General features: G+C 39.6%; 3 protein-coding genes across 3 annotated transcripts; all 3 read left to right on the forward strand.

The window, feature by feature from the left end:
- Window positions 1–10,110: 10,110 nt before the first annotated feature.
- Window positions 10,111–13,589, forward strand: LOC108440841. The gene is made up of 6 exons (XM_037544947.1): window positions 10,111–10,173; window positions 10,737–11,090; window positions 11,186–11,533; window positions 12,670–12,780; window positions 13,218–13,270; window positions 13,352–13,589. The coding sequence occupies exons 1-6, from the start codon at window positions 10,113–10,115 to the stop codon at window positions 13,475–13,477; spliced, it is 1,053 nt and encodes a 350-aa protein (XP_037400844.1). The 5' UTR covers window positions 10,111–10,112; the 3' UTR covers window positions 13,478–13,589.
- Window positions 13,590–20,675: 7,086 nt separating this feature from the next.
- Window positions 20,676–22,256, forward strand: LOC108440843 (52 kDa repressor of the inhibitor of the protein kinase-like). The gene has a single exon (XM_017719988.1). It carries the CDS (start codon window positions 20,676–20,678, stop codon window positions 22,254–22,256), a length of 1,581 nt encoding a protein of 526 aa, XP_017575477.1.
- A 1,450-nt stretch (window positions 22,257–23,706) lies between these two features.
- Window positions 23,707–27,518, forward strand: nitr8 (novel immune-type receptor 8). Its single transcript, XM_017720000.1, has 6 exons — window positions 23,707–23,783; window positions 23,867–24,217; window positions 25,472–25,828; window positions 25,972–26,094; window positions 26,193–26,227; window positions 26,594–27,518. The coding sequence occupies exons 1-6, from the start codon at window positions 23,720–23,722 to the stop codon at window positions 26,729–26,731; spliced, it is 1,068 nt and encodes a 355-aa protein (XP_017575489.1). The 5' UTR covers window positions 23,707–23,719; the 3' UTR covers window positions 26,732–27,518.

The raw sequence follows: 27,518 nt of genomic DNA on the forward strand, positions 1-27,518 counted from the left end.
GTGTCCTTGCTGATATTGTACTTATTTTCTGTTTGTACTGTATTAACTGTGTGTCTTGGAGAAGCTTGGAGAAGCTTGAAAAAAGAGGAAGCTGACAAAAAATTGGGCACATAAACAAAGTCATTAAACAATATAAAGAAGAAGCGAGGGCCTAACATTAGCCAAACATACCAGACACTCTTTTCGTTCTAGATGAGCTTTACTAATAGTCTTCAGACTGTGTCTTCTAGCTACCTTCTAGGTTTTCAAGCACATATTCAGCATTTATTCAAGCATAACTAGCTGTATTTTGTTTAGAGTAAAGTCAAGGACATGTCTTTGAAGAATATTTACTATGACAACCTGTTTCATTTTCAATATACTACAGAATGGATTACTTTCCAAATGGTACCGATTTGAATGGATTTGGAGCAGTGCTTCTTAACCTGTTTACAATGCAGACTGAACCACAGTCTATACTGTTTTTCACATACTAGTGGGGGAGTATGTGTGTGGTGGGGGGTTCGACCAGAACTTATCAGACTTTGTTTTGCTGTTGCTAAGTAATTCAACTGCTTCATGGCCTCATTCGCTTGTATGCCACTCCCCGTGTACCACACACCAGGCCCAGCATTCGGCAGAGGCATGTCCTCAGAAGACTCCAAGCCCCTCAAGCACATGCATGCACACTGTAAGAGATTTCAGAAGACAATAAATCCCTAAAAATATTCACAAACTTGCTGGTAATTTAAATTAAAATACTGTAATTAACAACCCTGATATATTGACATGTGCTTTGTTTTCTGTCACTGTATTTGTCATTTTATTGTAATACATAAAATAAATAAGAATTTATATATGTTATATACTTATTCACACCCAAACCTGCTTTGCAACAGTAACAAAATATACAATCAACAATAAATAAAAGAACTCACAGAACACATATACATAGTTCCCAAGATGGCAGGGGTCACATTGCTGGCCAGGAGAGTCTTTAGCCCTGGGACAACGTCTCTCTTGGTGGAGCCTTCATAGCTGTGGTGTAATGTCACACAGGCAACCAGCCCGGGCAGGTGTGTGACAGCTTTGAGGCAGCTTTAGCTGCAGTGTAGCAATGTTCTAGCGGCCCACCCAGGAAGCCTTATAGCCTAGAAAGAGTCTTTAGTCATGGGGGAAGATCTCAGCCTCTGAGACCTCAGTGCTACGGTGTAGCATCTCACAGGCAGCCAGCCTAGGAAGCATCATAGCCCAGAAAGAGTCTTTAGCCATGGATTCTGCTCAACCTAATAAGCCTCAAGGTTGTGGCATAGTGTAGTTTAAGCAGCCGGCCTGGGACACCTCATAGTCCCAAAAGACTCGGGGGTTAACTATGGGGGAAGGTGCCTCTCAGATGACTATTCATAGTGATTTCATATCAAGAAATTGCTATATATTAGCATTTCCAATAAATATGTATTTTCATGCAGCTGTCATCATATTTTTGATGAAATAATATATTTTTTCTATATTTTTTTTCTGGATTTGGATAACATAATAAATAGTTTGTTAGTTTGGTATTTTTTGATATTTTTTTATAGATTTGATGTCTGTTAATATGTTACTGATTATATAAAATCTGCTTTAAAGACTTTTTTAATTGGCACATGTTAAGCCTCAAAAGAGTTTGCATAAAAATATCAATGACATTGAAAATAATAATATAAAGGAAAAAAAATCTCAATGGAGCCATTTTTCCCTTGATTGATGCATTCCTAATGACCCAAGGCCCAGTATCAGTCTACAGTTTGCTGGTTGAGAGACTCTGGTTTAGAGATGACTTTAGAAGTGAAGTAACATGAGTTCCCTATTGATGATGGTGTACGTTTAGCGGGATAGTGCATTCTTCTTTTACTTCTGAGATATTCACGTCTACTACAAATGACAGGGTGGGGTCTAGATGCTTCAGGAGAGCACCAGAAGACAGCCTTTTCCAAACTTCAAAAGTCAAACCTAACTCTTCTCCTTGAAGATATGGAAGTTGACCTTCAGCTGTGGCAGTTTTCCACTTTCCCTTTCAGGAGTGCAATGTGTTTAATTTGATATTTTATAATTTCTTCCTTGTTTTCATTTGTTCACCTTTATTTTTACCAATTTGTTTTCATGAACTCAATAATGCCGCTGTCTTTTTTTCTCTGAGGTGGGTGTCCTTGCACTGTTCCACTGCACTCTCACCTGCATGCTACTCAAAAAAAAATACAATGTTCTTTAACCCATATGTTTTTGACACTCGCCCACTTTTTGGTGGTTCTCTCTTCTCAGAAGTAATATTCATACACACGCACACATGCATGCACACACGCACGCACGCACGCAAGCACGCATGCACGCACGCACGCACACACACACACACACAAAGTCATGTGCAAAATTTACATGCTACTGGTCAATTGTGCACACAAATAACACATCCTCTATAGAGAACAAATCAATTTCTGAACTTAAAATATTGGAAGAAAACATAAATGTGTCCTCGGTCACATTTTATATTTTATGTTTTATTTTTCATGCTATATTAAACTCAGCAAATGCATTGAATTTGTGAACTAAAAATCGCACAAAAATCCCGTTTTGAAATTTATTTTCTGTAGAATCAACAAATCGTGTAATTTGACTGGGGTATTCAAACATCTGCATATGGCTATATATACATAGTTCCATACAGAAGTCTTAGGCACCTAAGCACATTCTTTAGAAGCATTTCTTGTCAAAGAATGCTTGCAAAATCACCATATACTGTTAGAATAGATGCAAATGAACATAAAACAACAAAAATGTAGTTTATGTCTTAAGAACTAGTTTGAACAAAGTTTGGTTTCAGATTTGTTCTTGATAACCCCAACCACTGATGTCTTAAATTCCATCACCAACACATGTGATTTAAATTCACGAAGCACTGATTAGCCAAACCAGGTTTTGTATGATAACTACAATTAATAATGGCCTGTCACAGCCAGATCTAGTGATGGTTAAATGACCACACTGACATTTGTAAAATCATAACTTATTGTATTAATGTTATTTGTGTTAATTCTAATTATTGTTTTTCTGAGTAAATAAATCACTAATGGCCAAATAAAAAGCTTTTTTATTCTAATTGTATCAGGTATCTTTGCATAGTACTTAAAATTACACACACACACACACACACACACACACACACACACACACACACACATATATATATTATATATATAGCAACAGGATACATGGGGGCTGTGGCTGTGCAAGTGGCCACGTGTGGAGGCTCTTGGTAAGCCCTCAGTTTATTATTGTTGTTGCTTTAGTTTAAGCTGAATAGATGTTCTATTAGTGTTATTATGTGTTAGGGTGTCGGTTTATTTAGCTTGTTTTTGCTGAGGGTTGGTCTACCAAGAAGGTGAAGCCTGTGGTTAGTGGTGACCTCCACATGGGTTCTGTATGTGCCTCTCTGCCTTGGTGATTAAAGGCTCCACACTATATTTTTCTTACTCAAACTATTATATTAGTAGGAGGTGTGGGATTACTTCTACTTAAATTCAACATTTATTGGACGCTGCAGAGTGCATAAAATGAAATCTAAATTTTGTATTCTTTTTGTATACTGCCCCCTAACCAATGTTTAGAAATTGCACTTCAGTTGCTGTGATCTTAGATCTCACAGAAAACAACAATTGACAAAAGAGAATCATAAGCTACCTTACGTTGCATATCCATGACCTGTGAAATCAACTGTCCCTACTACACTTCACACACTCTGCATTGCTCTACTTCCATCCATCCATCCATCCATCCATCCATCCATCCATCCATCCATCCATCCATCCATCCATCCATCCATCCATCATCTTCCGCTTCTCCGGGGTTTGGGTCGTGGGAGCAGCATCCTAAGCAATGAGGCCCAGACCTCCCTTTCCCCAGCCACTTCCACTAGCTCCCTGGGGGGATTCCGAGGCGCTCCCAGGCCAGCTGGGCGATATAGTCACGCCAGCGTGTCCTGGGTCTTCCCCGGGGTATCCTCCCGGGTGGACTTGCCTGTGATACCTCCCAAGGGAGGCGTCCAGGAGGCACCCTAACAAGATGCCCGAACCACCTCAACTGGCTCCTCTCGACGTGGAGAAGCAGCGGCTCTACTCTGAGTCCCTCCCGGATGACCGAACTTCTCACCCTATCTCTAAGGGAGAGTCCAGACACCCTGCGGAAGAAAATCATTTTGGCCGCTTGTATTCGTGATCTCGTTCTTTCGGTCATTACCCAAAGCTCATGACCATAGGTGTGAGTGGGAACGTAGATCGACCAGTAAATTGAGAGCCTTGCCTTATGGCTCAGCTCTTTCTTTACCACAACAGACCGGTAAAGAGCCTGCATCACTGCTGACCCAGCACAAATCCGCCTGTCAATCTCCCGCTCCCTTTTACCATCACTCATGAATAAGACCAAACAGCAGCAGCGATGTGACCTTGAGGTCACCAAACCGGACACCCTGCATCCCCCGACTGCGCCTAGAAATTCTATCCGTAAAAATTATGAATAGAATCGGTGACAAAGGGCAGCCCTGATGGAGTCCAACTCTCACTGGGAACAAGTCTGACTTACTGCCGGCCATGCGAACCAAACTCCTGCTTTGTTTGTACAGGGCCTGAATGGCTCATAGCAAAGAGCAATGTACCCCATACTCCTGAAGCACCTCCCACAGAATACCATGGAGAACACAGTCAAATGCCTTCTCCAAATCCACAAAGCACATGTGGACTGGTTGGGCAAACTCCCATGAACCCTCCAGAATCCTGGAGAGGGTAAAGAGTTGGTCCAGTGTTCCACGACCAGGGCGGAACCCGCACTGCTCCTCCTGAATCCGAGGTTCGACTATAAGCCGGACTCTCTTCTCCAGTACCCCTGCATAGACCTTACCAGGGAGGCTCAGGAGTGTGATTCCCCTGTAGTTGGAACACACCCTCCGGTCTCCCTTTTTAAAAAGAGGCACCACCACCCCAGTCTGCCAATCTAGTGGCACCACCCCCGATGTCCACGCAATGTTGAAAAGGCATGTCAGCCAAGACAGCCCCACAACATCCAGAGCCTTGAGGAACTCGGGACGGATCTCATCCACCCCTGGAGCCCTGCCGGCAAGGAGCTTTTTAACTACCTTAGCGACTTCGGCCTCAGTAATGGACAAGCCTATTCCCATGTCCAAAGACTCTGCCTCCTCACTGGAGAACGTGTTGTTGGGATTGATAAGGTCCTCAAAGTATTCCTTCCACTGCCCAATGACGTCTTCAGTTGGCTCCGAAAAGATTCTGGCAAACCGTCAGGTGACACAGAAGGGGAAAGCAGTGCACCACTAGCACTGCATATAGTGGAGATGGTGTGCCGAAGTCAGCAGCACACCATCTCCACTATATAGAGTGCTAGTGGTGCACTGCTTTCCCCTTCTGAGTCACCTGACGGTTTGCCAGAATCTTTTCGGAGCCGACTTAAAGTCACTTTCCAAGGCCTCACCGAACTCTTCCCACACCCGGGTTTTTGCCTTGGCAACGACTGAAGCTGCAGATCGCTTGGCCTGTCGATACCTGCCAGCTGCCTCTGGTGTCCTACAGGCCAACCATGCCCGGTAGGACTCCTTCTTCAGCTTGACGGCATCTCTCACCTGGGGTGTCCACCACCGGGTTCGAGGATTACCGCCCCAACAGGCACCAACTACCTTGCGACTACAGCTACAGTCAGCCGCTTCAACAATGGAGGAGCGGAACATGGCCCATTCTGAGTCAATTTCCCTCACCTCCCCCGATATCTGGTCAAAGTTCTGACGGAGGTGTGAGTTGAAGATCAATCTGACAGGTTCTTCTGCCAGACGTTCCCAGCAAACCCTCACTACACGTTTGGGTTTGCCTGGTCTGACCAGCATCTTCCCCCACCACCTGATCCAACTCACCACCAGGTGGTGATCAGTTGACAGCTCAGCTCCTCTCTTTACCCGAGTGTCCAAAACACATGGCCGCAAGTCCGATGACACGACTACACAGTCAATCATTGAACTGTGGCCTAGGGTGTCCTGGTGCCATGTGCACTTATGGACATCCTTGTGTTCAATCATGGTGTTCGTTATGGACAAACTGTGTTTTGCACAGAAGTCCAAAAACTGAACACCACTCGGGTTCAGATCAGAGAGGCCATTCCTCTCAGTCACACCCCTCCAGGTCTTACTGTCGTTGCCCACGTGAGTGTTGAAGTCCCCCAGTAGGACAATCGAGTCTCCAGGAGGAGCACTTTCAAGCACCCCTCCCAAGGACTCTAGGAAGCCTGGGTACTCTGAACTGCTGTTCGGTGCATAAGCACAGACAACAGTCAGGACCCGTTCCCCAATGTAGGGAAGCTACCCTCTCGTTCACCGGGGAAAACCCCAACATACAGGCGCCAAGTCGAGGGGCTATGAGAAAGCCCACACCTGCCCGCCGCCTCTCACCATGGGCAACTCCAGAAAAGAATAAAGTCCAGCCCCTCTCAAGGAGATTGGACCCAGAGCCCAAGCTATGTGTTGAGGTGAGCCCGACTATATCTCTCAACCTCGTGCACCAACTCAGGCTCCTTCCCCGCCAGTAAGGAAATGTTCTAAGTTCCAAAAGCCAGTTTCAGCAACCGAGGATCAGAACGCCAAGGCCCACGCCTTCGGACACTGCCCGATCCACAATGCACCGAACCCCTACTACGTGCCCCTCCCATCGGTGGTGGGTCGATGGGAGGGTGCATTGCTCTACTTAACATAGCTAATAGGAGATAGCATGCATTTACAAATGCTCAGCTTTTGTATGCAAGAGGGAGATTGTTCACCCTCTACATTTTCAGTTAACAATACAAGGTTGAAGTTGCCAACTTGTTGTTCAAACTTCTACATTCCACCTTAAATGGTTAATTCAAAAAAAATAAATAAGAAGCCTTGAAGGAATGCAAGTGCTGCAATATTTAGGCGGAACATTAAAAAAAAGAAGCTTGAGAACAAGAAACTGACTTCAGTTTTGTGTTAACAATATAGTTGAAATATAGTTGCAAAACCTTTAAATAGATAACTAACAAACAAATCTAGCCAAAAATGGTACCACATTGGCATCAGAAGTAGGACATCACTCCCCAGTGGCCTTGAGAGGAGAAATGATCCATCCTGAATGAACACTGCAGCTGAAGAAGCAGTGCAGCGAGGAGCGGCGGAGAAGGTAGAAAAAGCAGTACAGCAGGTGGACCGCAGAAAGAATGGATGGACAGATGGCAACAAGGACGGTTGAATGGCGGCCGGTGAGAACCTGCCTGTGGAGCAGAGTGGTGGCCTGGCAGTGTTGGCTATGGCACTCCAACGATGCTTTGAGCATGTGGCAGAGCTGAGTGTGTGGATTCGGCATTTCCAGTCATGGGGAAGGGCTGGCAGAGGAGCTGGGTCAACATGTGCAGCTTGCTGCACCGGATAGCTGAGGCAAGAAATCCCTCCACGTGTGGTGAGGAGGACACACTGCTCAGTCTCTCAGAAGAGGATGTAGCCCTGAGTGAATACAATGGGTGCATATGGCTGAGAAGTGCGTGCCCAGCAGAATGTCCGTATGCCTGGGCAGTCGACATGCTGAGCAGGCTCACAAAGAACCTCACTGGAGCACTACGGTTGTGACAAGAGAGACTTTAATCTGTAAATAAGTTGTGGTTATGGCAATTCATTCTGTGCTGGGTTGTGGGGTAGAGTGTGTGGAATCAATATCTACCGTCAAGTAGAGTAGTATGGCAAGAGGTGACCTGTCTGCAGTTCAGACTGTTCAGTTAGCACTGGGTGGTCATTCTCCACTACTGCTATGTTCAATAAAAGAGCATTTGCTAAAAGCCCCATGTGTTCCGCATCTTATTCTTCTCTGATGCCACAGCATATTAAAGCAAATTAATCATACTATCTTGTTAGTTGTAGTTAGTTTTAGTTAATCACAATGAATCTCATTTGTCTTATTTGTGCATATTTGACCCAATAGAAGGAGTTTTTCCAATCAAAAACCATCACTGTAAACATAGTACATGCTTACATACATGGTACCCTTTTGTTTGTCACAAACTCTTAGTTTGAGTAAGCATTCAAATGCATAGGACTTTAAACTTCCGTCACCTGTTATTACTACTCTGATGAATGTTAGATGATTTCTGTTCTGAACCAGGTAATGATGTCCCTTTCAGCTCAGAAAGCATGAGAGTCATGATAATGAAGCCAAAAGAGTGATGGAGATTGAACGGAAAACATGATTATGTCCTCTTCATGGCATGCACCCACTACTAGATCGATGAATTTTCTTGTACTAGATTCAAAAAAAGGTATACCCATTCTCACTGAGACAGTAAATTCTTTTTATGTGAACAATTTAAACAGGAAATCAAATTATTCATGCATGGCCTTAGCATTTGCCTGGTTTTGCTACAGTCAAAAACAGGCATTACTGCAATGTTGTTCTCCCACAGTGCCCTTTAGAGAAAAAAAACCTTCAGTCCAACTGACAGAAGAAATATGCAGTAAACCTGATGGTTAACCTCTTAAAATCCCAGGCTTATAACATACTAAGGCTTATTATTCAGCAACTACAGGGATGTCAAACTGTTTGAACAATTCTTAGGTTATAGAAGTGAATAAAACTTTAGGCCCCCTAGTGGGCCCTGGTCTTTTAAAAGGGTTAAAACTCTCTACAAATAGATACAACTTGGACTTGCATAAATGAATCTCTGGTTCATGCTGTACTATATCACTGTTGTTGGAAGAAAACATTATATCTCCAAACTGATAACTTCACAGGAGAAGGAAAAACCTTGAAATTTACATACAATGGACACTTTCAAATTTTCAAATGATAAAAATGGAGAGCAAAGTTTTGTTCCCACAGCAGTGATATATCTTTTGCTCCATGTAATCTTACATAAAATTCTGTCTTCATAACAGCAACATGAAATCAGAATGTATAGCCTTTGGCAGACCAGGACTAGAGAAGGAGCCTTGGATTAAGGTACTGCTGTACAATGACTGGCTTCATTAAGTCATTGTGGTTAGGAAAACTAGGAAAACAGTGCTGAATGACATTAGGGGGGGGTGGGGGGGTGTTCAGCACCACGGAGAGGGGTTGGCATCATGTTTTAAACCTTTTAAAATGAAAAATTGAGGTCATTATCTAAAACATATCACACTGTTATGTGCAAGTCTTGAGGGAAGTAAACCATTATAAACCATAAATTTAAACTTTAATTAGATATCGGATCTATCGGATCTAGTTCAATAGGAGTAACAAGCCTAATTCTGTTAATAATAAAGACTAAATCAAAGATTTATGCATTGGTTTCATAGTTTCAGCTTCGTTAGATCTTTTTCCATCATTTTAAAAATAGAATGAAATTAAGAGCATGAAGAAATCACATTACATAGTTGGAAAAGTAAACTTAAAGCAGAAATAGCCATTTCTTTCCCTTTGCATAAAGAGGACAAAAGGGTTGTCAGCATGCTCTTTGTTAAGTCACTCATCCTGCAGGTAAAGAGTCTAACTTTGTGATTGTGAAACTTTGGCCACTCATGGCTGCTTCAGAGTTTTTGCCACCTTCATGAAAGTGTGGGAGTGAAACCTTGCCTGTTTTGCCTCATGTCAGATGCCCTTAATTTTGACCTGACACGCCAAATGAAACTAGATTTTTGACAGCATTTTCCAATACACAGATGAAAGGGGATAGCTCTATATTATATTTGTTTAGAAAAACATTTTTGTAGAAAACATTATTATTACTACTACTACTTATTAATATTAAATTAATATTACTACTACTACTACTACTACTACTATTATTAATACTGCTACGCCTACTACTATTAATAATAATAATAATAATAATATTGGAAGAAAAAGAAAATCTTCACAAATATGCATTGTGAATTCTGGGCTGTGGGCATTCCATATTTTTTTCTGTTCAACAAGCCAATAGAATAAGACAATGATGCTGAACACCCAGGCAGGCCACAGGAGTATATAAAGACTTTAGCCTTCTCTGCTGCGCCTGACAAAACTGCTGTAGAGGGGAAACAAGCAGCAAGCATGCTGAACACACATATACAGACACAGAAAATGGTCTGGAGTAAGATGTCCAGTTGGATTTATATGACATCCCTGCTCTTCTCTCTCGTGTGTAAGTTTGTATTCTCAAACATTTATAAAGATCGGCTTTCTCTAGTACTACTTAATTTACAGTACTGTAGAAAAAGTCTCTAAAAAGCCATTTATATCTGGGCTGTAAGTTTATTTGCTTACAAAAGTAGTAATATTAGAATAAATACAAATAACATCAAACAGTAAGTAGTGTTTTTTGTGAATGTTAATGTCTTTATTTAACCATTTCCAAAACTTTTATTCAAAATGCCACTTTTAAGGAGGATGTGTTCACTTATTTTCACTTAGATAATCAACAAAATGAATAGAGGTATTTCAAGTTTTACATGTGTCTGTATATGATGGCTGAGGATGTAAAGGAGAAGTCTGCCATTAAATCTTTGTTTTTACAGCAATGAAATTGTGTTCATTTAATTGTGATTATTAATGTTACTTTGCATCTATGCTAATGTTATATGATATTTTACAAACTCAGTTATTATTCAAATAGAGTTTTTTTTTTGCATAGATAAGATTTTTTCCACAGTACTGTGCTTACATGATGCTCGTTATTGATCATGTTGCGATTGTGCTTTTGTTTAGCAGGACATCTTCAAGGAAAGATTTTGCAGCTGGATTCTGTTGTGACTGCTAAAGAGGGTGATGATGTGACCTTATCATGTCTTCATCCCACAGACCAAATAAACAAGGTGCTGTGGTACCAACAACCAATAGGACAGAAACCTCTTCTGGTCGCCTCTTCATATTATCATTCTCTACCTTTTGAATTTTATAATGACTTTGACAAGACAAAACGCTTTGATTTATCAAGAAGGTCTGGCAGCTCAAACCTCACTATCACAAAGGTTGAACCATCTGATTCAGCAGTGTACTATTGCGCTGGGTCTTTCTCAAACACGGTCACCTTTGGCGCTGGCACAGTTTTGGTGCTTAAAGGTGAGATCTGTATTGATTTGTCATGTCTATACAACATGTGTGAAAATGTCAGACTGATTATGCTTCAGCTACTCATGAGTCTGATATTTTGGTAGGCCAAGATTACAAGAAATATACTGTTCTGCAGCCCACGGTACCGCAGAAACTTCATCCAGAAGACTCTGTGACTCTGCAGTGTTCAGTGCTCACCGAGAGGTGCTCAGGAGATCACAGTGTGTACTGGTTCAGACATGGATCAGGAGAATCTCATCCAGGAATCATTTACACTCATGGAAACAGGAGTGATGAGTGTAAGAAAAGCTCTGAGACTGATTCTCCTACACAGAGCTGCGTCTACAAACTCCCCAAGAGAAACCTCAGCCTCTCTGATGCTGGAACTTACTACTGTGCTGTGGCTGCATGTGGACAGATACTGTTTGGGAAAGGAGCTGAACTCAAAGTTGGTAAGCATTTTAAGTTTACTTTAAATATCAGCAGCTCTTCTTTTCATCCCTATTATGTCATAATATTATACTTATATTTTCCCAAGTTTTGGAATCATTTAACAACATTGGAAAACGCCACTTGCATTACATAAATAACAGTGTTGACGTTATATCCCAGTATAAATGGTCCACAATTATTTGCAATACAATGTCATTATATTAACATAGACTAAAATGTACAGCCTTTTTCCCCTTCACATTAATGTAGATTCAAGTTAAGAAAGTTTTTTCCTCTTCCTGTAAAGTTTTGCAATGACTTTGGATAAATACTGCAAAAAATAATGAATAGGACTTCCTTATAATTTATTTTGGTGCACTTTAATGTTCATGAAGCGGTTAAAGGTTAAATTTGTCCATTTTGATCAAAGCTAGCTAAACTAGCTAGATGACACCTATTGTCATAAGAAGTCATTTTTATGTAAGGTTATGTCATTAGAAGCTCATGTAGGTCTCAAGTATCATCAGGAGTCATCTTCTTCCAATTAACCAATGAAACTGCCACAGGATCTAATAAATCTGGAATTTTAAGAGGGAAAACTTTTCTGTTTAGACGTATAAGTAATTTCATATGTGAAAAAACGCAATTGGAATTCCTGTCTAAAGGAAACTGTAGTATATGGGGATCAGACACAGACCCAATTTAACAAGTCTAATATTAGAGCAAATCTAATATTTAATTTAAGCTATGATCAGAATATATGTATATATATATATATATATATATGTTTAATTTACAGGTGTATAAATAAAGCACCTAGTCATATATGCCTTTACAAACAGTAAATCATTTTAAAGTCATTTTAAAGAGCTCAATTCAAGCGTGGCACTGTAATAGGATGCCACCATTGTACTTTACACCATACTCAAGGCATAATTAACCCACGTGTTACAGTGGCCATTTTTAGTATAATGTATATTTCATACAATGTATACTAATTTACATATCACTTACCACTAACTAATCCTGCCCAAAATATGAAACAGTGAGAAAAACTACAACCAGCTGTTCTCAGTTTTAGCTCTGGGAACTTATGTTTTTAGAAACTAATTCTAAAAAGTACATAAATGACATTTTTCATCTTCTCATATTTCAGATCGACCTGGTGGAGAAAGCATGCATGTTACCATCATGATTTGCCTGGCAGTGCTGTTGTTTATAAGCTTGACCATCAATGTTTCTTTATGTTTAACATGCAGAAAAAAGGGTAAGCACTCTAGTACATGTGTACATACATGTGTAAGTACTTCTATGTGTAAAACAGACTTATCTCTGGTCAAAACCTGATATGGGTTAAGCACAGTCAACTTACTTCTTGTCCATATTTATCTGGGGCTGTGGCATAGCACGCTGTTGTTGCTATAAGAAAATCTTCTTAAATGGCAATGTTATAGGAGGAGAAAACAATGTAAACACAATGTAAATATCAGCTGATTTTTTTTTCAAATAGTGAAGAAATCTGAAAACTGGAAACCACAATTCAGGATTTAGCCTTTGGTAAAAGTAGCAGAAGATGTTTGAGGTCTACATGTCTTAGTTGGGACTGACTGAACACAGTTATATATCTAAGACAGAACAGCAATTACATTACATTACATTCACTGTAATTATACAATACTTATTCGGCTTTTTTCCTTACAACAGAAATTCCATCACAGCAAGTCATGACGTCTGACGACGCCATGTCAACAGTACAGGTTTGGCACTCATTCATCACTTATACTTCATGTTCAGGTGATTTCATTTCAGATTTTTAACACTGGGTTATGTTTTCACAGTACAACCTAAATTATGAGATGAACTACACTGCTTTAAAATTCAACACCAAAAGCACTAAAGTGAAGAGAGAGAGACAGCAGGAAGAGACAGTGTACTCCAGAGTAACAGGTCAAAACCAGATATGAAACACGGTCATAAATGATATGTTCTGCTGTTATTTGTCAGACATTTGAACACAGCATAATTTGTCACATGAAAACACACATGCACATCTTCTAAGCTGCTTCTCCTTCTGGGTCACGGGGGGTGCTGGAGCCTTTCCCAGAGGTCATCGGGCAGAAGGCAGAATACACCCTGAACAGGTCGCCAGTCCATTGCTGGGCAGATAGACAGACATACACATTCATACCTAGGGGCAATTTAGCATGTCCAACTGGCCTGACTGCTTGTCTTTGGACTGTGGGGTGTGTGTGGGGGGGGGGGCTGGAGGAAATCCACACAGGCACATGCAACATGGAAACTCCATGCGGACACCCGGCCGGTGAATCAAACCCAGGCCCTACTTGCTGTGAGGTGACAGCGCTACCCACCTCGCCACCATACGCATGAAAACATGAAAATCAAATAAAGGTGTTTTTTTTTCTGGAGACATGACTACATATATAATGTGTGACCCTCAGTGTTAAATATCAAATGCAATTAATATTTTGTGGATGTCAATAAAGCTATGACTCTCTGTAATACATATTTCATTTATTTGTACCTAATATGACTTTTCTTTCTGACAGAGTAAGTAAAGGATATGTAAAAATCAAGTCTTAACATTTGCTAAAATGCCAAAAATGACATTCTCAGAAATCTATCCATAGTGCACTACTCTAGAAAAGAAGTGCACTACTAATTTCCTGCTGTGCTTCACTGCTCAAAGGCCTGGACACTTCTGATTGAGACAAAACTCAGATGCTGAATCTTGAGCCAGTAAAGCTCTTATTATGGCAAGCCAAACAGGAAATATTTAAAGAACTTTGATATATATTGAATGAACACTGATATTTATATGGAATGAAAATTGATATATTAACATTAATATATATTAAATGAACCTTTATATACATGGATGAAACACTGAGATAAAAAAAATGAAAAATGTAATTCATAACATTTTTTTTAGTTCATTGTATATATATATATATATATATATATATATATATATATATATATATATATATATATATAAAAGTTCATTCCATATATATCAATGTTCATTATATATATATATATATATATATATATATATATATATATATATATATATATATATATATATGTATATGAACATTACGTTATGCTGGTGTTTTACATGATAATAAGCTTAATTAAATAAGCCATTATGAGCTTTACTGGCTCAAGATTCAGCATCTGAGATTTGCCTCAATAAGTATTTAGGCCTTTGAACAGTGAAGCACAGCAGAAAATTAGTAGTGCACTTCTTTTCTAGTGTATTGCACTATGGATAGATTTCTGAGAATGTCATTTTTGTCATGTATATATATATATATATATATATATATATATATATATATATATAAACATTTTGTTATGCTGGTATATTACATGATAAATATCATATCTCCATTTTTTTATTTTTTAACATAATTTGAAAATACACCAAGTATTCACTCACCCATCAAATCACTTCCATGGTCACAGGTGTATAAAACAAAGCACCTAGGCCTGCAGACTGCTTCTACAGACATTACTGAAAGAATGGGTCGCTCTCAGGAGCTCAGTGAATTCCAGCGTGGTACCGTGATAAGATGCCACCTGTGCAACAAGTCCAGTCATGAAATTTCCTCACTACTAAATATTCCACAGTCAATTGTCAGTGTGATGATGCTAGCTGGTCTAGTACATCACCAATAGCCATAAACAAGACTAAAAGGAACAAAGGTATGACGTAGCCTTTTATTTTAATGAACATAAAGGGACAGTTACTTACCTGTTTCCTGGAAAGAGTGAAGGCATGGGTCAATTGGTCCTGCTGTAGGTCTGCGGGCCAGGGAGGGGCACAGGGACAGGGGTGCACAGGTTGACATGGGGAAAAAAGACAAACCTGTTAATGAACTAATGGCAAATATTGAACAATGGCTGTGAATGACATATGTAGATATATTTACTTGAGATATATGCTGAATGTGTATGGACTGTGAATGGGAACGTGACTATTTTGCCAGATGAAAACCTGAATTTAATTTTGATTTAGTCGACTGGGAGGGGCTAAAGATATTTAAGATCAGGCCCAGTCTAGTTGGGGAAAACTGCTGAAAGTAAGATGGCTAGTCTCACTGCCGATATACACCCTGAGTTAGAAAGGGAAATTAAGTGGGAATAGTCAAAGAAGAATAACAAAATGTCTGTCATGTATTTGAGTTTTATTTATTTTTATGTAAATAGTTGTGTGAGTACCATGGTGATGGATCTTTTATAGTGTTGTTTGGATTTTTTGATGACGTGTGCAATAAAGAAATGGGGCACGAGGAACATTTAATTAGCCTTCTGCTCGCAATGTAAAATTCCTCATACCAGAACCAAAGTGATGGTGTTCAAAGTTTTGCAGATAGATCGATCGATAGATAGATAGATAGATAGATAGATAGATAGATAGATAGATAGATAGACAGACAGACAGACAGACAGACAGACAGACAGACAGACAGACAGACAGATAAATAGATGCAATATTTAGCCAGTATCTGTGTCTGAAGCACAGGTCTGAAAACACTAGGCGCTGCATTGTAATTTATTGTGAATGGAATGAAGATAGCTTCTGTGAGACCGTAAAAGTTGTAGGTCTACATAAATTTTGCTGCCTTGCCTTCCTGAGCAGCCAGAGAAGCAGATATGGAATTTTCCACCAATATCCCATCAACAGGGACAGTTCTTGCACTAGGCAAAGTCAGGTAACCACCTAGGGCCCCCATGAGCCAAAGATCACATGAAAATACAGATTAGAAATACCACAAGTGTCGATGTTAAATGACCTATTCTGATGTATATATGCACCACATTTTGAAAAGAGCTCTCATTTGTGACTTAATTAATAATTTTCAGTAATTTTAATACAGTCTCATCCCTATAACCATTTGTCGATTTAGAATTTGTCGATTTAAAATGTTTAATTTAATAGAGTATGTAAGTAATCTGGCTCCATATGTGTTTAGCAAATTGAACTTCAAATAATAAGTTATAGTAGGTAGGATTGAGAGGAGCTTGAAAATTTGAACAAGCACAACTTCAAGGTTCCTCCCCCTCCTCCACACAGAGGAGGCTGCCATGCACAGGCTAGCAAACATGATGACTTCTGAGGCCAGGGCTGTGTTCAGTTCCAGCAAAACATATTCTGATTTTCACAGATTACACTATGTAACACAAGTTTTGTTCCCAGCTTTTTAATGTTATATTCCAATTGCTTATATCTAAAACAAAGTAAAAATTGCTTACATTCATCATAAACTTCACTTTTGTGACCACGGCAACAAAAATTATGAATTTTTATTATAGAAACAGACGATTTTGCATCTTCTCATTTATACAGTCAGACTAAGAACACTATAGGCATTTACACAGATTACCAAAAACTGTTCAGAAGTGTGTGGTTTTCTGAGATTTACGACTATACTGCAAAACAGATTCAAGAATCAATCCCCAAATATAGTCGCCCATCATGTTCTCGTTATATTGTCCTTGGTAACGGCATTCAAAGTTCATAATGTCCTGGTGGAAGCGCTTGCCTTGCTCCTCTGAATAAGCTCCCATGTTCTCTTTGAACTTATCAAGATGAGTATCAAGGATATGGATTTTGAGTGACATCCTGCAGCCCATTGCAGCATAGTTCTTTATCAGAGTCTGGACCAGTTGTACATAGTTTTCATCTTTATGATTGCCTAGGAAGCAAAACTGTTCCAAGCCGCTCTCTCCTTCCTATTCAGCTTCTTGGGAAATTCACTGCACTCTATGATCTTCTTGATTTGTGGTCCGACAAAGACACCAGCTTTGATCTTTGCTTCAGACAGCTTAGGGAAAATCTTGGAGGTAATTGAAAGCTCTCGACTCCTTATCTAGAGCCCTGACAAATTGTTTTATGAGCCCCAACTTGATGTGTAGTGGTGGCATCAGCACCTTGCGTGGGTCCACCAGTGGCTCCCACTTTACATTGTTCTTCCCCACAGTGAACTCTGTCCGCTGAGGCCAGTCCCGCCTGTGGTAGTATGCTTTAATATCCCGGCTGTCCCAAAGGCAAATAAAGCAATGATACTTAGTAAAACCACCTTGGAGGCCCATCAGGAATGACACCATTTTGAAATCTCCAATAACTTCCCAGCCGTACTCATCATACTTCAAGGCACCTAGCAACATCTTGACACTGGTGTATTCCTCTTTCAGGTGCACCGAGTGAGCTACAGGAAGAGATGGGTACTTGTTCCCATTGTGAAGCAGCACGGCTTTGAGGCTCTTGCATGAGCTGTCTATGAAGAGACGCCACTCATTCGGGTTACAGGTGATACCTATAGCCTCAAATAGACCGGCCACATTGTTGCAGAAGCACAGTCCGTCTTGATGATTGAAGAAGGTGGAAAAAACTTGGTGACGCTTCCTCTGACCTGTGACTTGGACGCTTTCATCTAATAAGTTCCATTGCTTGAGCCTTGATGTTAGAAGCTCAGCGTTGGACTTGGTGAGACCAAGGTCTCTGATCAGATCGTTGAGGTCTTTTTGGTTAGGGTAGTATGGCTTCTGCTCCTCATCTGCACATGAAGAGAAATCGTGATCTTCAACATCTTCCTGGGTGTCTGACCTGCTGCTTTCTTCTGAAGGTGGTGTTGCTGTCTGGAGGTGTTGGTACAGGAAGTTCAGGGCAGTGTGGTACTGGGGCAATAGATGAAGGAATGTCAGGATACGTTACAGGCGTTACATTTTTGCCAGTGCAACATTTGGAAGGGTCCACCATGCAGAAGTAACAATTTGTTGAGTGATCAGTCGGTTCACGCCAAATTCTTGGGACAGCAAAATGCAGGCTCTCTTCTCTCCCCTGTACCAACCTATAAGCAAACAAAATAAAATTTGGATTGAGAATTTGATTTAGGCCTATTTCATACTAATGTCTAGTGGTATGTGCGATATTAACACAGTTTGAAATCTGTTATATATCAAACAATAAAATATATCTGTATATATTTGATATATTTAACTACAACATGTGAAAAGGTGTTAATTAAAGCTTGTTTAAACTTTAACTGATTTAAAAATTTTGCAAAATAAAAATTTAAATCTGCTATTTAAGAGAGTATCATTTATCCGCTTACCTTCAAGAGTTTTCTTGCAGTGCTCACATGTGAATTGAGGAGCCCATGGTTTGTCTTGGTCACCAACAGGCATGCCGAAGTATGCTTTGTAGGCCTCACACATCTTAGCAGATGATTCCACAGAGTACTTTTTCGCTCTTGTCTTTATAAAATGGCCACATACATAGCAAAATGCGTCTGCTGCATGTATGCAACCTCTTGATGCCATCTAAATTGACTAAGTTGCTGTGTACTGTAAGGAAAAAGGATGTCTCTCCAAACTCAATAAAAATGGTCAATCTTTATTCCATGCAGTATCAAAGTACAAGAGTGTACTGAGGATTCAGCAGAGCAAGACTGATCACCCGGTAGCAGAGTAACACACAATATATACATTTGAAAGTAGTGGTCCTTCCTAAGCTCCTCCTGTAATGGGTGTGGGGTGAAGTCTGAATACTGTCATTATCAGAATCTGAATAGAGAATGAATTCACACCTGTCTGTCTAGGTCAATTACCCTTTGTCTGTGATGGCTGTTGCCCATTTACTATGCAATCCCAATCAATTAGATCATGTCTCTCCGTCTCTCAGGAAGGGCTATAGTGGCCCTATATAACTGTAGTTATACAGCTACCTATAATTCTGTACAGTCCCAGAAAGTTCTTGATAATTCTGGACAGTTCTAGAAACTTCTTGATAGTTCTCACAATTCCAGAAGCTTCTTAAGTATCTTGAAATACAGGCCCGTAGCCAGGGGGGATCGAAGGATTCGTTCGACCCCCCCCCCTCGGCGGCAACATTGTCCAAAAACATTGGTGACTTGTTCAAAAAAAGGCCCAAAAACGGTAAGCTGCTGAGTGCAGGGCTTCTATTTCTTTACAACTCCCCTGCGTTAACAGTGCCGGGCTCGGCTTAGCCCAATAGTATATTGTACATGTAACACCGGATTATTAGTGTTATTATTCAGATAACTCCAAAGTCTGGATTTTAGTTGATTTTTAAGAAATGTAGGTTAAGTGACAATAACATTCAGTCACTCACTTTGCAATGCTGATGATCAAGCTAGGGTGTATTTTACTCTCAACCATAGTAGCCATAGTAAACAAAATACAGTATAGAGGTGTAAAAAAGGGGTTAAATATGGAAATGTTTTTAAATGTATTATTTTGCTGTATTTATTCAGTGGGTCAGCATTTGGAGGGTGAGCTATCAACAGCTAGTAGCAGTGAAACAGCCTTGGCAGGTAACAGTGCAGTGGAAGACCAGAGAGATGCAGCAGCTACTGAAGTGGCTGAGGATGTGAGAGTGAGACAGGCAGCAGAATGTGAGGTAGCCCAGCCAAGCTCTGTACTTGACAGTGACCTTGGATTTTTTATAGATGCAACAAAATCTACTGAGGAAATAGCACAGGCTGTGTGTCAGATGTCTGACGACCAAAAGTACAATTTGCTGAAAAACCACGTCAGACCTTCGAAAAATTTCATTTTCCCAACTACATTCATTGGTGGGTGCAACAGGGCATTCAGGTATGACTGGTTTGAGGAGCATGGATGGTGGCTGGTTTACAGCATGAAACTTGATGGCGCTTTCTGCATATGTTGTGCTCTCTTTCTCAATGCCACAGAGAGGAAACAGTCAACTTCATTGATAAATGCGCCCTTCAGTAAATGGCATAAATAACGAAGATAAGTGGAAGCCACCAATCGAAAGCAAAAAAAAATGGCATTTGAAGGAGCAAAACTGTTTCTACAGTCACATGAAAACCCCAATACTCGGATATCAGTTCGTATGGACAGTGCAAAGGAGGCCAACATCAAAGAGAACAGGCACATTCTCAAGTGTGTTGCAGAGGCTGTTCTCTATTGTGGCCGTCAATGCATTGCACTGAGAGGATCAGCTGAGAAGCAGCATTGTAGTGGCAATCCTGGGAATTTCTTTGCCCTATTGAAACTGCTTTCAAATCACAATGAAAAGCTGAAGCAGCATTTGAAGAAACCAAAGCTAAAAAATGCCACAAATCTATCACCTCAAAGCCAAATGAAATGATTGATGTAATAGGGAAGCACATGATTCAGGCCAAGATCGTGGAAGAGGTCAGGCATGCTCAGATGTACATAGTCCTAGCTGATGAGGTCACATCCCATAACGTAGAGCTGATGCCAATGTGTGTTCGCTTTGTGGACAAAGACTTAAATATCAGAGAGGAGCTGCTTGAGATTTGTACTTTGCCACGGATCACAGGTCACCACATTGCAAGCGCGATCAAAGATGTGCTGAGTCATCTAAGCATAGAGATTGCTGACTGTCGAGGCCAGGGGTATGATGGCGCCAGCAATATGAGCAGCGAAAATGTTGGTGTTCAAGCTTTGATAAAAAAGGATGCGCCTAAGGCAGTTTATATGCACTGCAACGGGCATTGCTTGAACCTTGTCATTGCACGCTCTTGTGCTCTTCCAGTTGTGCGCAACATGATTGATAAGATGAAGCACAGCGTCATGTTCTTCACCAGCAGCCCAAAGAGGGAACTCCTTCTCAAGGAGGTTGTAGATAAGGAGGCATATTCTACCGGAAAGCGGAAGCCCCTGATTGACCTCAGCCGCACAAGATGGGCAGCACGGCATGATGCCTACAGTCACTTCTACAGTGCCTTTGTCTTCATTATTAAGGCTCTGGAAGTCATGGCACATGGTCTCCATACAGAGGAGTACAGTGAAGATGTCACCAGTGGATGGGAGGGCAAGTACAAAGCAGAGGCCTATGGTCTCTTGAGTGGGTTACAAAACTTTGGATTCATCCTCACATTCCTCACCGTATACCAAGTTTTATCCCACCTGACGGGCATCACGGTGAAACTGCAAAGCACCTCACTCGACATCATCGAGGCATTTAGCATGGTTGATGAGGTGAAGTCTGTCTACAAGGAGCTCCGTGAGAACATCATCGACGACTTCAATCAAATCTACGAACAAGTAGTTAGGATGGCTGCTCAGGTCAACGTGGAACCAACCGAGCCGAGAGCAGCTGGAAGGCAGAAACACAGGGAAAATGTACCCGCTGAAGGAGTGAAGGAGTACTATCTCAGGAACATGGCGATACCCTTCTTAGACCATGTCATTTCAGAGTTTGAGTCCAGATTTAGTCCCCTCTCTGTGTCCGCATCAAGGCTCATGGGCCTAATTCCATCTGTCCAGTGCAACTCAGACGTGACGGTGGACATCTCCGAAGCAGTCGCTCTGTACCAAGATGACTTGCCATCACCAGAGGTCATTCACCAGGAGCTGAAACGGTGGAAGTTAAAGTGGCAGGCCAAATCATCACACCAAAGACCAAGCTCATGTGCCTCAGCTATCAAAGAGTGTGATGAGATGATGTATCCGAACATCTTCAAACTCCTGAAAATTGCATGCACCTTGCCAGTGACCTCCTGCGAATGTGAGAGGTCTGCCAGTACTCTCCGGAGACTCAACACATTCATGCGGAGCAGCATGGGAGAAGACCGCATGTCATCCTTGGCTCTCATCCATACCCACTACGACATGGCTCTGGATCTGGATGAAGCTGTCGATCTGTACTCAAAAATGCACCCAAGACGATTGGAGCTGATGAGCGTTCTGATGTCATAGAAGCCATAGAAGAAGAAGAGAGACAGACAATGGTGGGTCATTTCATGTGAAATCAGACACTTTGGGGCCCGACCAACATGGATTTTAATCAAACTTTGTGTGCCTTTTTAGTGGCAAGGTAGAACCCCAGAACTGCATTTGCATAAATCTGCCACTAATATAAAGGGAGAAATGGACTAAGAATGTTTTAAGTAAGAGGGTAGGGCACTACACATTCAACCTTGATTATGTCAATTTAAATTACAAACAGATGGTTTTGATGCTGTTTGAAAGCTCTTTTCTGGCTCTACAGAGTACACAAACAACATTGAACTCAACAGTGAGCCGAGTATAAATAATGAGATATGAAAATACTAAAATCTGAATATAAAAAAAAAATATTTTAAAATGGTCAGTATCTTTTCCACACATAGCCTGCAATGTCATGAACAACCTCTGAAATATTAGTGCCAGATTCATGCAAATGCAGTTTTGGGGTCCTACCTTGCCACTAAAAAGGGCCTAACTGTTGAGTTACAGACTCACAACAAACTTATAATGAATAAAATATGTCTAAATTAAAAGGTTTGAAGTGTGCTCGTGTATTTAGGGGGCATTGGATTAGAGAGCCAAATGAAGTCCACTTTTGGGGGAAAAAGACCCCCCCCATCACAATGCTGGCTACGGGCCTGAAATATGGCGAATATCCTTAAAAATAGACCAATTTCAAAATATCATTGTGCTGACCACAAAAGCAAAGTTTACAGGGAATAATAACTTTTTTTCTATTCATTTAGGGTAAACATTGTTACATGGTGTTATCTCTCTCATGTACTACTGTCAGGGACGTTTTCACAAATATAAGAAAAAAATTGTATACAACTTATCTACTACAGCTTTAACTCCGTAAATGGCCAGGGCCACTGACAGGAACAACATTTTATTTTCCACAACTAGGAACTATGAATAGCTCAGCCAGTTTTAAGTCCCTATAGTTACTGAATAATAAGCCTGGATTTTAAGGGGTTAACAGAACGTAAAACATGGATTGTTGGTCTGGTAACTTACTATTAGAAGCTTAATTATCTCAAATTTGTAAATTAAAAACTAATTTTCACAGTTTATTATTTTGACATGACAGAAATACATGGCATTCAAATAAAATAAAAAAAAAACTTCAAATGAAATAAAACTTAAAATAATCTAAACTGTGAAAAACCTTTATCACCAAATAAAGAACTGCAGAAATACCATATTTGTTGCATACTCTGAGTGTCTAGTTCAGCTTGCCATGTATAAAATCTGACATTAACTTCTTCAAGACTATTGCTCCCTTTGTAAAATTCATCAAAGTCATAATGTTATTGAAGCAACCAGCCAATCAAATCTTACCCTCCACAGCATGTGGCACTCCACCAATCAGGTTCAGCTTCATGTTGTTTCTTGAGAGTCTTGATTCTTTAGCTCATCATTTTTAAGCTATTATGCAAGAGCACAACAACATGACTTGCTCAACTACACGTTCTGTCTTTTTTCTCTGCTTTGTTGGTAAGAAGCTTTTTTCAGTATTAATTTAAATTTTTAGCCAGAATGTTACGTATGTAAAAGTCATATATTTGTTTTGGATTCAGGTGGAATCAAAGCTTGGCTTATAAATCAACCTGCAGCCCTTCAAACAGTCGAACTTGGAGATTCTGTCACAATAGAGTGCTACTTACCCAAGAAAGACTTCAACAGCATGGTGTGGTACAAGCAGGAGCTCGGCATGATTCCTGAACCCGTGGCAAAAGATTACAACTACTTACAAGATGTCACGTATTTGAATGGATTTAAAGATGGACGTTTTACTGTGTCAACAGGCAAAGGAATTTTTCACTTAACCATTTCAGCAATAAAAAATGAAGATTCAGCTACTTATTTCTGCGGCATAATCGCTCTGAATGAGCTGCGATTCGGATCGGGAACACTTTTGATTATAAAAGGTAAATTACATTGGATTATAGAAAAAAAATGTCATAAAGCAGCTTTCTTTAAATACATTCAAAGTTTAGTGTTAGGTGTTGCACCATTACGAAACACTTAAAAATGTAATGCTTTGATGATAGCAGTCTAAAGCCATACTAAGGTAAATGTATTGCCATTCACTTAAACAATGACTCAAGTGCAAGTATCTTTACAATAAACTGCTTAAGTACAAATGTAGCAGGTCAATAAACTATTTAAAGTGATTTTCATTAGTTCTCCATAGTGTATTAATTAAAAAGGATGTAAAAATGTCATTCGGAGAGCTTTAATGTGAATTGCTGTGTACTAGAGAAACTAGTTAGAAGTCACAGTGGTGTTGTTTCATACCCATAAAACCTCCCTCATATAAAGTTATTACATGAAATGATTATGAATATACAACCTGATGTCTGAGACATTGATTTATGACAGATTTGTGGTGAGCATTTGGCCTAAAATATATTTTGTAACATTTATCCATGGCAAAGGCAAAATAGTCCCCATTAGGCATCATCTTAGATTTACCACTATTTTACTATTATTGACATTGCCTATAAAAAACTTAGATACTAAATACAATTCTATTATTATTATTATTATTATTATTATTGTATTATTACTATTAATATTTGTGTTGGACACATCATGACCTCTGGTTCGTATCACCACCCTGTGAAAAAATGCAAGTTTCTCTACAATGCAAACCACTCTGAATGACTTTGTGAATGAATTATGAGTTTCCAAATAAGTACTAACTAATGCAATTGCAAAGGAGATTCTGAGTACACACAGATTATAATGATAGGAAGGTTTTTAGGCTCTATTCTTCTCTTTTTGACGTATTCTTAGTCTAAAATAAGTCTGTTACATTTCAAAAGTCATTATTGTGACCAATCACAAAGCAAGGCAAATGTGAGCAAAGTAACATAGTGAAAGATTATTCAGTTAATGACTAAAATGTAACTGAGTAAAAAGTAGGTTCCTTACCTCACAAACAAATTTGAGCAGAAATAAACATTATGAATTGAAAATTCATAAAAGAAATCTTACTCGAGTTCATGGAACTGAACAGAATAATTAGTTCCACCTTATGGTGGCAAAGAATGTGTTCAACTTTGAAGTGTTGGATCTTCAGGGCTTAAAACGGCATGCAGTGTTATTCTTCTGGCACAAAATAATAGTCCTATACTTTATTTTAAATGAAAAAAAACTTGTTTTTTTTTATGTTCAAGGTCTCCAGTTCAGCAATCAAACGGTTCTACAGAATCCTGTTGCGAATCTATTCTACCCAGGAGATAATGTCATTCTGAACTGCACTTTCGAGATCGTGGAACCTAGCTGTCCAGAGCCTCACAGCGTGTACTGGTTTAAAGATGGTTCAGTAAAAACTCATTCAGCAATCACTAACATGCATGAAAACGGTGATGGCCAGTGTGAGAAGACCTCCAAGACTGATTCTCCTGCACAGAGCTGTGTCTACAAACTCCCCAAGAGAAACCTCAGCCTCTCTGATGCTGGAACTTACTACTGTGCTGTGCTCATGTGTGGAGAGATCATCTTTGGGAACGGAACTAAACTGAGTATTGCAGGTAAAGTCTCATGTCTTTCCCTAATGGATTGAGTTTGTTCATGTATACCAAAATATAATAAATACAAACAATGACAAACCATGAATATCAGAATTTGACAGCTTTATAACATTTAATAATGGTTATCTAACATGTGTTCACAGACGGCAACAGTCCAGCCACTGTCAGTCTCACCTATCTTATCCTGGTCTCCTCAAACATAATCTCAGTGTTGGTGATGATCATAATCATTGTTATTCGTCTTAAAAACCAAGTGCTTTCAGCAGGTACTGATATTTCTGCATTTTCTTTCTGGCAGAATCACTTTGGCTTTTTATACGTCACATTCATTGTTTCCTATGCTTATTATTTATTCTTGTTAAAGGATCTTCTAACTGTCAAGCGTCCCTGGATACTCATGTAAGTTAATTTGTTTTTTGCAAAATTTTCATTTTATTCAGACTGAAAAAAATCTCTGATCCCTATTCCTTAAATTCCCAGCTGGTAACTGGACATATCATGATTACTCTAAAGCTTTTTAGGTTAGGTTTTCTTATGTTTCCTTCACCACTTAACAGCTAGTTTACACACTTAAAATAAAGATTCTAAGTAAATGTTTAATTGGTAAAGAACATTTACATGAAATACAAGTGTATTGCAAAAAAAAAAGTTCTTTAAAGAAGGATCTTAAAAAGTCAAGGGAAGCATTTCTGTAGATTTTTCTTGCACTTCTTTTTAAAAGATGCTGTGAAAATACAGTGCATTAACTGCAGTCTCTTTCTGCAGGATGCTTGTGAAGAAGCTTTGAACTATGCTGCTTTGAGTTTTAACAGTAAACCACCGTCCTCCAGAGGCACTAGAAGACAACAGAAGCTTCAAGACGCTGGAGTTTACTCGCAGGTCAAATATGAGCATCAAAGCTGAAATATCTAAAGCTTCAAGAGTTTACTCCCATTTTTCTACTAACTTCTTCCCCTCAAATCTAGTGCATTTCAAATAATGCAGTAGTTAACTGCTTAAACAGATCATTCTACCACTGTAGAATGGAATTTTATTAATTATTGTAAAAATAATCATTAGCAAAATTATATTTATGCACATTTGAACATGTTTTTCTAATGTATGTGAGAGAAACTGGACAACTTCTCTATCTCAGATTTGAGATGAAAAGCCTTCTAAGCTCTAACCACTCCTGTATGACTCCTTTAACCATGGTGAGCCAGAATCCAACTGTAAATAAGCTTTATTTAAATAAAGCTTTATTTTAGTTTGGGATCGGAACTAGAATATTACAACTTCAAAACTAACATTCCAAGGCCAGATTCCAACAGCTGTCTTTTCTTATATTATGAATTTGTTTGACAATTATTGAAAATATCTGAAATTATTGATTCCTATGCAAATTACACAATAAAGGCTGTAGAGGTAAGCTAGCTATTTTTTTGGCCACATGGAAAAAGATGTCCAGCCACCCTTGAGGTTGTTCAGTTAAGTGGTATCTACACCAGTAGTAAGAAGTATTAGGTAATTTGCATTGTCCCAGGCATAGATAGTGGGTAGATCCAACATTGAGAGCTTGGTTTAATAAAGGGTTAATTAATTAATTATGTTTTGTAATCCAAAAAATATATTTTGCACGAACATACATGTGCTGTATAAAGTTATTTACATGTATTTGATTTGATCTCAAACAAATAAAATAAAACAAAAG

Source organism: Pygocentrus nattereri, chromosome 2, assembly GCF_015220715.1.
Source record: "Pygocentrus nattereri isolate fPygNat1 chromosome 2, fPygNat1.pri, whole genome shotgun sequence".
In the NCBI taxonomy this organism is placed as follows: domain Eukaryota; kingdom Metazoa; phylum Chordata; class Actinopteri; order Characiformes; family Serrasalmidae; genus Pygocentrus; species Pygocentrus nattereri.